Source organism: Cicer arietinum, chromosome 8 (genome assembly GCF_000331145.2).
Source record: "Cicer arietinum cultivar CDC Frontier isolate Library 1 chromosome 8, Cicar.CDCFrontier_v2.0, whole genome shotgun sequence".
In the NCBI taxonomy this organism is placed as follows: domain Eukaryota; kingdom Viridiplantae; phylum Streptophyta; class Magnoliopsida; order Fabales; family Fabaceae; genus Cicer; species Cicer arietinum.
This window is the reverse complement of record NC_021167.2, coordinates 28,484,971-28,498,084: the sequence shown is the minus strand read 5'-3', so window position 1 is coordinate 28,498,084 and position 13,114 is coordinate 28,484,971. Positions and strand designations below refer to the sequence as shown.

The 13,114-nt window shown below is 30.1% G+C and overlaps 4 protein-coding genes across 7 annotated transcripts in view; 2 read left to right on the top strand and 2 right to left on the bottom strand.

Moving 5' to 3' along the window:
• The window catches only part of LOC101490243 (cation transporter HKT1;3-like), a 5,398-nt gene extending 991 nt beyond the window's left edge, over positions 1–4,407 (top strand). The window contains 3 exon segments of the mRNA XM_004513078.4: positions 1–283; positions 1,535–1,753; positions 3,834–4,407. The exon segment at positions 1–283 is cut by the window's left edge and continues 10 nt beyond it. Coding sequence (XP_004513135.4) covers positions 1–283; positions 1,535–1,753; positions 3,834–4,032 — 701 coding nt within the window. The 3' untranslated portion in view covers positions 4,033–4,407.
• On the bottom strand, positions 4,018–8,065 carry LOC101508941 (uncharacterized). 3 transcript variants are annotated; one of them, XM_073364367.1, is made up of 7 exons: positions 7,586–8,065; positions 6,930–7,173; positions 6,483–6,827; positions 5,500–5,546; positions 5,042–5,104; positions 4,783–4,915; positions 4,018–4,560 (listed from the first exon to the last, which is right to left on the bottom strand). In XM_073364367.1, exons 2-7 carry the CDS (start codon positions 7,039–7,041, stop codon positions 4,544–4,546), a joined length of 717 nt encoding a protein of 238 aa, XP_073220468.1. In that variant the 5' UTR covers positions 7,042–7,173; positions 7,586–8,065; the 3' UTR covers positions 4,018–4,543. The 3 variants fall into 3 exon arrangements, with proteins under 3 accessions (XP_073220468.1, XP_073220469.1, XP_004513108.1); XM_073364368.1 differs by having other exon boundaries at positions 6,930–7,118; XM_004513051.4 differs by having other exon boundaries at positions 6,930–7,103; positions 7,586–8,064.
• A 2,035-nt stretch (positions 8,066–10,100) lies between these two features.
• Positions 10,101–12,125, top strand: LOC101508624 (phospholipase A2-alpha-like). The gene is made up of 4 exons (XM_004513049.4): positions 10,101–10,399; positions 10,487–10,529; positions 10,629–10,754; positions 11,784–12,125. Exons 1-4 carry the CDS (start codon positions 10,286–10,288, stop codon positions 11,957–11,959), a joined length of 459 nt encoding a protein of 152 aa, XP_004513106.1. The 5' UTR covers positions 10,101–10,285; the 3' UTR covers positions 11,960–12,125.
• Positions 12,126–12,460: 335 nt separating this feature from the next.
• Positions 12,461–13,114, bottom strand: part of LOC101508307 (protein OSB2, chloroplastic-like) — a 3,652-nt gene continuing 2,998 nt past the window's right edge. For both annotated transcript variants that reach the window (XM_004513048.4, XM_012719341.3), the window contains exons 7-8: positions 12,958–13,022; positions 12,461–12,868 (exon numbers count right to left, since the gene is read on the bottom strand). In XM_004513048.4, the coding sequence (XP_004513105.1) occupies positions 12,737–12,868; positions 12,958–13,022 (197 nt within the window). In that variant the 3' untranslated portion in view covers positions 12,461–12,736. The remainder of the gene's footprint in view (positions 12,869–12,957; positions 13,023–13,114) is intronic.

The following is a 13,114-nucleotide window of genomic DNA, read 5'->3' as shown; positions in this document are numbered from 1 at the left end:
AGTGTGGTTATCTTTTGAAGAATGCAGAGGAAGTTGGTTACAAACACTTGTTACAAGGGAAACACTCTGTTTTTATTGTGCTTAGTGTTTTTGGATTTATTATGGTTCAAGTTACACTTTTTTGTCTATTGGATTGGAATTTAGAAGGTTTGAAGGGGTTGAATTGGTATCAAAAAATGATTGGTGTATTATTTCAAAGTGTTAATTCAAGACACACTGGTGAAACTATTGTGGACCTATCAACTGTATCACAAGCCATCTTGGTATTATTTGTCTTCATGATGTAAGTTTCTCTCACTTTCTCTCCACTAATTATTATTGCTATTTAATTAGAGACATATAATACCTTTTGATTACTAGTAGTATTTCTGAAAAAATGTGATGTCCAACCTTTTATTTCATAAAAGTTTAACTGTTATTCACTTATTTCAATACCCTATTATGTTAAAACTTATCAAAATATACATGATGTAAACTTTAAAACAAAAGATGAGATTTTGCAATATAAGGAAGTATTCACTAAAAAATTATTGAGTATTGTAACAATATTAAGTAGCGCTTAAAGTAGTCATTTACAAATAATTATTCAATTTACTACATCATATTAAATAATTTTAAAGAAACTTCTAAAGTATATTTGCAAATTAATATGTTTTAGTACTATCAAATCAATTGAGTAATAGTTGAATGACATGACTTTAATAAACTACTGTAATTAGGTTATATATTTAATAATAATTTTTCTTTTAAGTTTTGTACTTTAGATTTCTTTCTATTTGTTATGATTTTTAATTATAAAATTATTTATGTAATTGTTAAGAACTAAAATTAATAAATAATATCTAATATTGATTTAGTCAAACTCTGATATTGAATATTTTATTAACGTGACGGAGAAAAATGCTATATATTATCAAAGAAAAGAAAAAGTGTTATACCGGTATAATTGACAATAATTAGATAGGTACTTATAGATGGATACGGTTATAGTCAAATTCAAACCATACACTAAATTTTGTTGATAATATATATATTTATACCCCAAAGCTACTTATATAACTTTAACGAACTTATGTGAAACATCCCTGCATGTCCCAACGTTTATAAAAGTGCATTATTGGAGCTTGCTGGCAATGGGTTATATATATATAAAATGTCGATTTCATTTATTTCATAAGAAAAAGCTCCTAGGTTTGATCATTTAATTAGACCCATGATATATATGTTGTCACTCTCCGAATTATTTCCATTTTTCAATTACAATTATTTTGCTTTTAATTTGACTTCACCTACCTAGGATTTCTCTAATAAAAAAAAACTTGATTTGTCTTGTACTACATTAGCTATTATTTTATGGCCTAATATTATTCCGTAACTAATTAAATAATTAAATTTGTTTATGGTCAAAGGATACTAATTAAGACTACTCCAACTAACTTACAAGTTACAAGAATGAAACCAAAAAAGAAAAGTGGTGAACAATTAATTTATATTTGATAAGTACTAGAATTAATTAATTTGGACACATGTATAGGTATCTTCCTCCTTACACCTCATTCCTTCCATTAAAAGATGAGGGTGAAAAATCAGAAAGGATGAAAAAGAAAAGAGGAAAAGTTATGGATAATTTGATATTCTCTCAACTCTCCTATTTACTCATATTCATCATACTAGTATGCATAACTGAGAGAAAACATTTGAAGGATGATCCTCTCAATTTCAACGTCTTCAATATTGTTTTTGAAGTTGTCAGGTTAGATAATCTCATTCACTTGATGTTCTAAACTTAATTCTAACTTTTAAATTTATTTAGGTATTGATACCTAAATAATATTTTTTTTTTAAATTATTAATTTAAATACATGTATCCATATATAATAAATATGGTACAGCAGTTGTAATAATCATTAAATTAATTTTAATCTAATAATCATCACAGACATTGTACTATACAATAGTTTTATAAAATTTAAATAATTTTCATTTGTATTCTTCATATCACGTGTTTACATTCCATTGCTACCATTTTTATAATAATTAAAATGTCAATTCTTTCAATAATTATATGAACGAATTATTGATGAAAATATTTTATAAAAAATGTGAGCTAGATAATAGAGTCAATCCAATTTAATAAAAAGAGGAGAGTTATAATGTAGTATATTAATTATGGAGATTATCATGTTACTTGTGGCACCTCAAATCAAAACATTGTAAATTCGACAACTATGCCTCGTGGCAGTAGCCGATGCATCTAACTAGGTCACATCACTAACATGATTTATCATAGGAAATTATATGGTTATACTCCTACCCTATATTTTATTAATTTTTTTTAAAATACTTATTTACCTCACTAAATTTCCAAAAAACTTTTAAAAAACATTTTTAGAATACATATTTTTTTAAAATATTAAACTTTTAAAAAGCTTTAAAAAAAGTTTGCCATAAACTTTAAATTTTGTAAACACAAAATATATTTGTATATTAAAAAACTTTTTTAAAATTTTTCAGTACATAAACTTTAAAATTTTGAAAATACATATGTATTAAAAAATTTTAAAAAAGTTTTCTAATACACAAAAAATATATTTTCAGTACATAAAATCATAATTTTTAAAATAGGTGTAATTCTGAAAAACTCATTTTTAAGTTTTTTAAAATCAAGTTAAATTTAATGGAGGTAATTTTTTTAAAAAAAAGAAAAATAGTTTATATAAAATATGAGGTAGGAGTATAAGGGTGGGGTACATGCTATAATTTTCTTCAAATTGCCATATATTTCACAATTATAATGGCCCAAAAGGCCCATTGAATTGGTATATTTTTTATCATCATTTTGAACTAGCCGTATAAAATACATTTTCAACTCGCCTTTTCATCATCATAATCCAAGAAGAGAAAAAATATTAGAAAAAAAAAAAAAAGATCAAAACACTATGTTAATACCGTGTGATGTAGAAATTTGTGTCCGAAAATTATTTTAAATAAGATAAATGGTAGTTGTATATAGACAATAATAATAATTTATAACTACATAGTAGTACAATATTGTTTTAAATTATATTAATAACACATTTTTTAACATATCCTTTTCAACGTGTCTCAAATATAAAAAAACAATTCAAAATTTCGTATATATGTTTTAGTGTCAAATATAAGTAAATAAAATTATTTTGACTCTATTTTGTGTTACCTATTCTAAAGTACCTTTAATTAATATAAGGTTTATTTTTTATTAAGACTTTTATTCTCATGGTACATATTTTCACAAAGGAAATTTCTGGAGATGCATATGATCTGAAAAATTACTTATATTTAATTAAATTTATTAATAAATGTGTATTTTTTTTTTCTATTAAACAAATTTATGTATTTCTCTACTTAGTCTTGTTTAGTTTTTAACAGTTTATTTTTTTTTTCTTGTAGCAAAGATGATAAATACTACTGTAAATTCACATAAAAATGTGAAGTTTAAATTTTTTTCCAACAAAAGTGCATTCAAATTAAACTATTTTTTTTTTAAAAAAGATACTAATAACTTTTTAGTTTAATAAACATGCACCGTCAATGTAAATATTTTTATGTTGACATTCAACACGAGCCGTAGATTGTGTAATTATTTTACGATGATGGTTACATTTGTATTGTTAAATGACAAAATCAATAGTTCTAATTTAATTTTAAATATTTTTTTATTTGATTTTGACTATATTTTACAAAGAATTAAATTCAATAACAGTTAATGATCGATATTTTGTTATTTATTGTGTGAGTACTTGTGTAACTAGACTAACCCATATTATATGTGTGTGTGGATATGGCATAAACAGTGCGTATGGGAACGTAGGATTTAGTACAGGATATAGTTGTGAACGACAATTACATCGAGATGCAAATTGTGAAAACAAGTGGATTGGATTTGTTGGAAAATGGAGTGATGAAGGTAAGATCATTCTCATAATTGTTATGTTCTTTGGAAGACTCAAGAAATTCAATATGGATGGAGGCAAGCCATGGAAACTCCTCTAATCTATCAACATCAAATTAATTGTACAATATATATATATCTGTCTTAATTAAGATAACCAAGGAAAATCAATTGTGTACGGAACACTCTACATCCAAATAATACAGAATTTCATTCTATTTCTCTTTTATCCCTCTCTTCTCTGTTTCTTTTACGCATCCAAACAAAGTGTAACCAAGGAAATACAACACAAAACAAAACATATAACATTGGGGTATAAGTAATAAGTGTCAGCCATACTAGCCATGTAATATACAAGTAGTCAGATAACTGTTGGTTTCTTTCCAGTTGCATCTCGTTCCAAAATTTGAGAGCTGGGAGGCCAAATCAATTTGATCTAGTTGGCTGTGAAAGAGGAAAACACAAGAAAACTGGAACCCTGGATGAAAAATGAATACTGAGCAAAGAGACTACTAATCATGACACAAATATCGCCTTGAGTGACTATTGAAATTGTATTGGTCATGCATTTTGAAAAGCTTGATCTTGAACAGCAAGAGATTTAACTAGAATTCAACCCTCCTCTGACTCTGCATGTCAGAATAGATACCGTATTTAGAAATATATAAATTTGCAGTGTTTCCAACTAGTGTGGAAGAATAGGGAAGCGTATCAAAAGCAAAACATTAAGGTAGCCACTTTGGAGTTCAGGGAAGTAAGCAAATGTTGAACAAGAACCATCCCTTGTTCATGAACATGATAAAGAATAAAATAGTTTCAATTTATATCCAAAGCAATTTTCTTAATCATACCATATATAGCTTCCATGTTATTGTCCTTGAAAACACCTAGGGGTGATCCATGGACAGAAAGAAGTATCTCGCCAGGCTTGGGAAGCCGAAGTGTTTTGGGCGTCATCCCAACAGACAACCTCTGACTATTTACCTGCAAAACACAAATTATAGAGCCATCACCATATCCAGCTGTTAACTATCCATTACAAGGCCATCTGGGGCCCTCAACAACAAATACCATAATACAAATACCATAAACCAGAAAGGAGATACTTACACCGGGAGTCTGAAGACCTTCTTGCATTGCTAAAGTCTGAGTTTCAGATGGCTCCTCAAACACCTATACAATAGACATTTAATCACTAAAAGAATTAAAAAATTTCCTTTTAAAATCAAGGATAATTTAGATCATTTACAAATTATAAATAATGGATGAGTAAGAGAGTCAGCACCCTCATGTTTCACAGCCTATTTTTGTCACAAAACTAATGTACTCTACAATGATTATGCAAGTAATGAAAGATTGAGATATTTAAGTTAGGATTTGTGATTTTACATTATAATCATGCATATTAATCTTATCTTATATGCTTCTATTTGCATAAATATTGTAATCATATTAATCTTATCGAAGGATTTGTGATTTTCCAAAGTGAAGAAAGAGAAGTAACTATTGTCAATACTATACGAAATTTAAATTAGCATCCAATCCAAATGTGAAGAAAGAGAACATACAAAATCCTTCGAATGCAGATTATCAGCACCAACAAAGCTTCCTATCCCTGTCAAGATGGAACTAACTATTGTCAACTATACAAAATACATTCATATAGAAACTTAAATATATTGTTACTCCTATTTCTTGAAATCAGCCCTGTGCTTTTATATTCCATGAAACACAGCTAAGACACAGACATCGGATACAATATTGACACGTCGACATCGGTAATACTTTGAGAAAATTAATTAATTGAATATAATCAAGGTGTCGTGCCGTGTTGGTGTTGGACACCGGGACACGTCTTTAATCAGAGGTGTCAGTGCTGTAGAGCTTATATTCAATAAAGAAGTGTGTTTACTGCTGATCAGAATTTCATTCACATCTTTTTCAGAACTAAAAGCACAGAATCACTTTTATAAAATGTAAAAACTCTGTCTTCTGTTTTATAGAGTAAAAATATAATGTAATTGCAGTAAGAGAATGAGAGTTATTGGACATAGATCAACTTGTTCACATTTTGGGCACATAAATTGAACTCAAAACACACACTCCTTACACAGTCAAAGAATAATCCAAACACAGGATGGAGAGTTTATGTTAGCTACACTCAACTACCACAAACTCAAAATGTGTATAGTCCAGTGTTGTCAATTGCAGATCGCAGAAATAGTGGTTTGTTCAAATTCTGCTACGTCATAGTTCTATAGCGCCGCAACAGCAGCTATTTGACAACACTTTGTACTAAATAGCGGATTGTGAATCAATAGCGATTTATTTAAATTCCGCTATGCTATAGCTCTATAACGCCGCTATAGCGGCTATTTGCCAACACTAGTATAGTCTGTTTTTTTAATCGGCTGCAATAAATCCAAATTCATAACAAAAGAAAACTTTCTTTTTAAACATTGAGACTTAAATAAACAATTTTATAAGAGACTAACTAATTCAAAAACATCAACATAAAAAATATACTTAATCGGAATTATGAAATGTTCACCTGCTGCATTGGAAGAATATTCAAAGGCACCAGCAAAAGGAGCAATTGAAGAGGAGCAGTGAGGGTAAGCCATGGACAACCTTTGCAGCAATGAAGCATGCAAATCTCCACAGTTCATGTTCACATTCATAGACTCTTCTTTATCTTTCCATTTTACTTCAAATTTGTTACCCCTTTTATCATTCACAATGGACAGATTTGGAAGAGTTTCTTTAAAAACCTCTATCACGGGTTTCTGAAGTTGTTCCTCACTAAAACACGAGCGAAACAATCTCAACTCCGTCAACAAGTGTTCAGTTTTAACCTCCCGAACTGCCTTAATTGCACTGATTTGTCGTTCCATTGCTGCACAAACAATTCAAATTCAGTTCACACTCACACATTATGTCATATATTTAACTTCATGAAGAGAAATTAAAAACGGAAAAAGAATCTGAAGTGTAAAACCTTCGATTTCATGGTCCATGAAGTGAGGTTGCTGCGTCGGAATTTGAGACTCCTTGGGTTGAGGCACCAATTCGGTTGCTTTAACAGTTTTTCTGACTTTACGCCTTGGCATTTTTTTGCGTGGTAAGAGCAAATTCAACACGTGACTATGGAAAATTAAGCACTACACTGTACCTATTTCAACAGAAGCTGTAGCATTATTGACTCAGCCAAGACCATGATTCAAAAGCTTCTTTCATGACCCCTGTTGCTCATTATAAGGTTTTAAACAATTTATCTATAATATATGCAAAAACCAATGTACAAATAATAACAATTAAGAATAAAGAAACAACAGATCAATTGATTGCATATTTCCAATTCAAGACAATTATTCACTCTAATTCATATACTACAAAATCAACCAATTAAACAAATAACTACTCCTTGAATTATTTACATTTTACTCTTATACCTGTGATATAGCTTGAAAATATCATATCACAATGAATTAAAGTGAAAATTTTCACTCTAATTAACTAGCTTATCAACTCCAAACACAAAATATTTCTCAATAGTTGTTCATTAGTAGGGGAGTGAAGCTTCCATTTATTAATTTTCATGATTTCAATGAAATTTGCAACAAAACACAATCTGCTTACTACTAGAATCCAAACCTTTTAGGAGATCTACTCTCAGATTTAAACCAATATACACAATTAGAGCCTTGGAGGCAGGAAAACGCCACTGATGGCGCAGCTTGACGGAGGAGGGCGGCGTGGAGGTTGTGGACGCGAACAAGACTGCGAAAGCTGTGAACAGGGGTAGAGCATGTATGGCCTCGCGGTGGGAATGCCGGAGATGAAAGAAATTAGGTTTAGAGAGAAATGTGGAATAAAATTATTACACTAGTTTCGCATTTTAGGGTGCAAAATATAAAATAAGAGCGGTAAGAATGCAAGGTATCAGTGCAATTTTTAAAAGTTCAAAGGCGTAGCTGCACACTCTTACAACCCATTCGATCCGTCTTCTCCACAAACATAAACCATACATTAAAAACTATCGTCGAATTATTGAAACAAAATACAGATAAGCTAAAGAACTATATATCTATTATCATTTCTAGTCGGAATTCATAACTCATTACATATATCAAATCACATCAACTAAAACTATCACGTAGAGTCGTATAATTTATTTTTCAAATGCTTGTACAGTTAATAGTTATTCTTTTTTTAAATTTTTTTTTAATACATATATTGTTTTTTTTTTATCAATTTTAATTACTTTTGTCTATTCAATCAAATTCATATGTAAATTTATAAGTAAAGAGTTTCTGTTTCTTTAAAGTTATATGTAAATTCATGTGCCAAAAATAATTCTGGATTTATTTTATATTAATTTTTATTTAACAAATTATGGTAATATAAATAAAATAAAATTAGAAGTATTTTTTTTAAAATTAGTCGGAATTTTGGGTGGCCACGACCACTCTATGTCCCAACAAAGATTTGCCATGGATCGCCAAGAGCCACTTGCCATAAACAGACACTAGACATCCATTGGCGGAGCTTAACGAAAAAGTTTGGAGCTATCGACATAAAAGAGTTAAACTGCTATTATGGTTGCATTCTCAAACTAAGAGTTGCATTCTAAATCTAAAGAATTGCATTTTAAAATAGGCGGTCATTGTTTATGTTTGTTTGTTCTAGGCAAATTCAAAAAAGCCTTTAGTGTTTGCTAGAAAACCTTGTATATCCTCTTCAATAAATCAACCAATTTAGAAAACATACAAAAAAAATTAGTGAAAATTAAATGTAAACAAAAATCAAACACCTTTTATGCAACAAAAATCAACACATGAAATTCAAACAAAAATTAGCACATGAAATCAACACTAACATCTAAATTGAAAATTAGCACTAACTCCAAACAAAAAATAGCACATGAAATTCAAGAAATTAACAAAATCAGCACTAACATCTAAATTGAAATTTTGTCATTATGATAATGAACGAAATTGATATCCGAAATTGAAATTCAAACACCAAACAAACTAAGATTCACACTCTATAAAATAATTACAGTTAGTATAATGAGTCCCAAACATTTTGTTGAGTTAAACACTTGAACACATAAAACTTAGAATTGGTCTTTAATATATGAATCTGTATATATTGTATTTATCAACTAGACACACATATCAAACAATTCTTCACTCCATTTTCACTAGTTTATGAGTTTATACGGTTTATTTGAAAGAATTATAGAAAGTTGGAAGGGCCCATGACTCTTTTAACCTTTAAAATTCAAACACTTATATGCAACAAAAAATTAAACATCTTATATGCAACAAAAAAACTCTAAACAAAAATCAACACTAACATCTAAATTGAAATCTTGATGATGAACGAAATTGAAATCCAAACTCCAGACAAAACTTCAAAACAAAACTCCAAACATCAATTCTAATGATAAACGAAAATACGAAATTGAAATCCGAACCTTTTTTGACAAATGACAAAGGCGGCGAAGCGAGGGTGAGAGAGGAAAAGGAGATCGATTTAGGTTTAGGTATGTTTGTAATTTTCTAATTTTAATAAGGATATTTTGATAATTTTATCATAATAATATAATGATACATTATCGAAATATGAAAGACTTAATTGCAGTTTTGGTCCGTCTATTTTAGCTGAATCGGGAAAGTAGTCCCCCCATTTTATTTCTCCCCAAACCAAATTTTGGTCAAAAACTTGATGAAATTTCATTTTTTTGCGTTTATTTAAATTACACCATGCTTCAAGATCTCGTGGTGCAATAATTGTATCTGAAATATATGATTATAAATGATGTAGTGCGACTTTAAAAAATGACAATTTATCAACTTTTGGATCAAAATTCTATTTGGGAGACCAAAACTAGAGAAAAATAAAATAGGAGGACTACTTTCGTAATTCAGCTAAAATAGGAGACCAAAACTGCAATTAAACCAATATAAAAAAACTTCCTATGGATTGGTTTAAAAATTGAACTTGTTCAAAACTACATTATTGTTACACAATAATAACATGTATTAAAAAGTGCAATGCAGCTAAATAAGTCAAAAAGAGGGAATAAAGAATAACATAAAATAATAATATATATACTCTAATGTGAACAAAACAGTCACGAGACACTACAAAACAAAACCACCTGCCACCACCAAGCTTAGCTAGCTTACTTCCTATCCTAGCTCAGTCTGTCTGTCTTTGAGACTTTTGTTCTGAAATCAAATCTCTTTCATTTACTCTCTCTTCTTTTTCATCCTATAAAACCAATCTTCACAAACTTCAATTAATCTCACTTTTTGTTTTTCTTCTCTTTCCACCAAAATTACAATGTCATTCAAGTATTCTCTTCTCTTATTTTTCACTTTTGCTTTTAACTTGTTAACCAATCCTGTTTATGCCCTCAACATAGGAGCTCAAACCACTGGAGTAGCAGTTTCTGTGGTAAGCATATTAATTGATTAACATATTAATTAAGTCTTAACATGTGTAATCATCACTTTCTTAATTGTTTTTATTAATTTTCTGTAGAGTAAAGAGTGTAGTAGACAGTGTGAATCAAGTTTCTGCTCAGGTACATGTCTTAATTCTTTCTTTTTTAAATATATTTTGTTGTTTCTTTTTTAAAAAATGGAGGTTATTGGATTAAGTAGGTATAGTTTTGGAATGACAGTGCCACCATTGTTGAGATATGGAAAGTACTGTGGACTTCTGTATAGTGGATGCCCTGGTGAAAAGCCTTGTGATGGCCTTGATGCTTGTTGTATGAAGCATGATCAATGTGTCACAGCCAAAAATAGTAAGTTCTATATGCATATATATCTTCTTAATTGATACAAACACCTTATGTTATTATGACATGAATTGGTTTCCAGATTTGATTCTACCTTATGTTATCATTCGGATCTGATACTGTATTGATTACTCTTAGAATTTGTTTTGTGCCTAAGTGGTCCTACAAGATATATGGATAGTAAAAAATTTAGGATTGAACATGTGCAAGTGGCCTGATAACGAGTGACCAGACAACATATCTTAGATAGCTTCTAATAACATCTTATAATTTAGGTTAGAGTCAAACTCAACTCCAAAAGCTAGCTTATAGAATAAGTTGCCCCCTTAACGCGGAATTTCCAACAAATACTAACCAAGTCCATTTAGAAACTAGATCATCAATTTGGTTTGTTTGGCATTCTTTTAAAACAGAGTATTGAGGGAACAGCAAAGGCAAATATGCATTGGTGGTGTCAATTCAGTGGCGTTCAGATAATTCTTTTTAGTTTACTGTATGTTTGGATTGACACTGAGTTTGGTAGAATTTTAGTGTGTCACTCTAATTTTGGTAAAATCAAGCACACACTGAAATTGAAAAAAGACGGTAGGTAGCTGATAGGGATGTTTTACCTTGTAACATTACTTCTGACAAGTAAACTAATAGGCCTTGTGCTTGTCGTGGAATTTATGTACACATACAAACAAAGACTAAGCATGACCATTCATCTAATTATTTCATATCTGGATTTGTAACACTGAACATGTCAAGCTAGCAACATAGCCCTCTCAACCAAGTTAATTGGCTTGAATAGGACCCCTGTTGCGTCCCGTCTTTACTCAAAGAATATGCTTAAGAGACTTGTTAGTGATAACAACTGTTACCAAACTAGTATTATTTCATATATTTTATTGAAAAACTAATAAAAACTATAAGGTGTGGTAATTTTCACAACAATAGAAAAGCATATTGCTAAGTTTGATCAAGATTATACAATTATGTGGGTGGATCTTAGAAACTATACTAAGTACTGATTAATTGTGGTATCTTATGCAGATGACTACCTAAGCCAACAGTGCAGCCAAACATTCATAGACTGTATGGAAAAATTTAAAAACACGGGAGCTCCTACATTCAAGGGAAACACATGCCAAACAGATGATGTTATTGAAGTTATCAAGGTTGTTATGGAAGCTGCTTTGCTGGCTGGAAAAGTTTTTCACAAGCCCTAGACAGACAGTAATCTTGCCTACTAATCAAGTCTTAATTAATACAAGACATATATTTCCTGATTTTTCTTCCTATTGTTTTTGGTTATCCTCCGATGACCGAAATAATCGAACTCCAATGCTTTATTTATTCACAAGGAATCTTATCAATATATTCTTTTTCATTATATTTTGAACACTCTTTTTTACCAAATCACTTTACACACTTGCTCAACATTAAGTGTTTATAAAAACAAAACATGATCCAGTAATAAATAATGTATATAAAAATATATTGAGAGTGTGTTGGTAGCCTTTTATTTATTCTCAATTATTGAAAGTATGTTTTCTCATTCTTCTATATACCCACCCACTAGGTTTTTTTTCATCTGTAAGAAGTGTCAACAAATGAAATGGACATGCTAACTCCCATCTTGAAAAGTAAAATTGAATATGAAGGTCCAAAACTTTACAATATCAATTAAAAAATTGCCGGTTTGGTGCTTGTGTCCAACATAATAATAATTGAAGATAAAATTAAGGTCTACATTTGAATACAAACACAAATGTAGACTAATTAATTAATTAATATAAAGACAAATGGTTTCAAAAACATGATCACTGTACTGCATCTCAAATCACTGCTATGATTTATCAAAACAACAGAACTTTGAGAAAGGATAAATTAATTACATGGAAGAGAAACAGAAAAAACAGGCAGAATGATATAATCCAACTTGGTAATTGACTCCAGTTTCTGCTTCTTTTTCCAATGCTAGTAAAGTCAGTGTTTGTTTTCTTCTAGTTACTACTTACTTCAATTTGTTTAGGCTGCAAGGGTGGCAATTTTGGTAACACCCAACTTGGTGAGTCTTTAAGCCACAGCCCTTCACCAGTTTCTTTGTGCTTGAAATCAGGACCTCTTTCATTCTTCTGATATGATCAAAACGAACAATTACCTTAATAAAAAGAGTCTAATAGGTATTCAAAAACGCCGAGACAAATCAGAAAAATGGGGTTACCTTGTTTAATCTATTATCCCACCATTTAGCTGGATTTTGCACCAAATCGTTCCAGGACTGATCACCTAAACCAAGTTGGGACAAATGTCAGTGAGAAACAGAAATATGAAGATAAAAGAAATGGAAAAGGGACACAAGGAATATCGAGTGAAAGAGT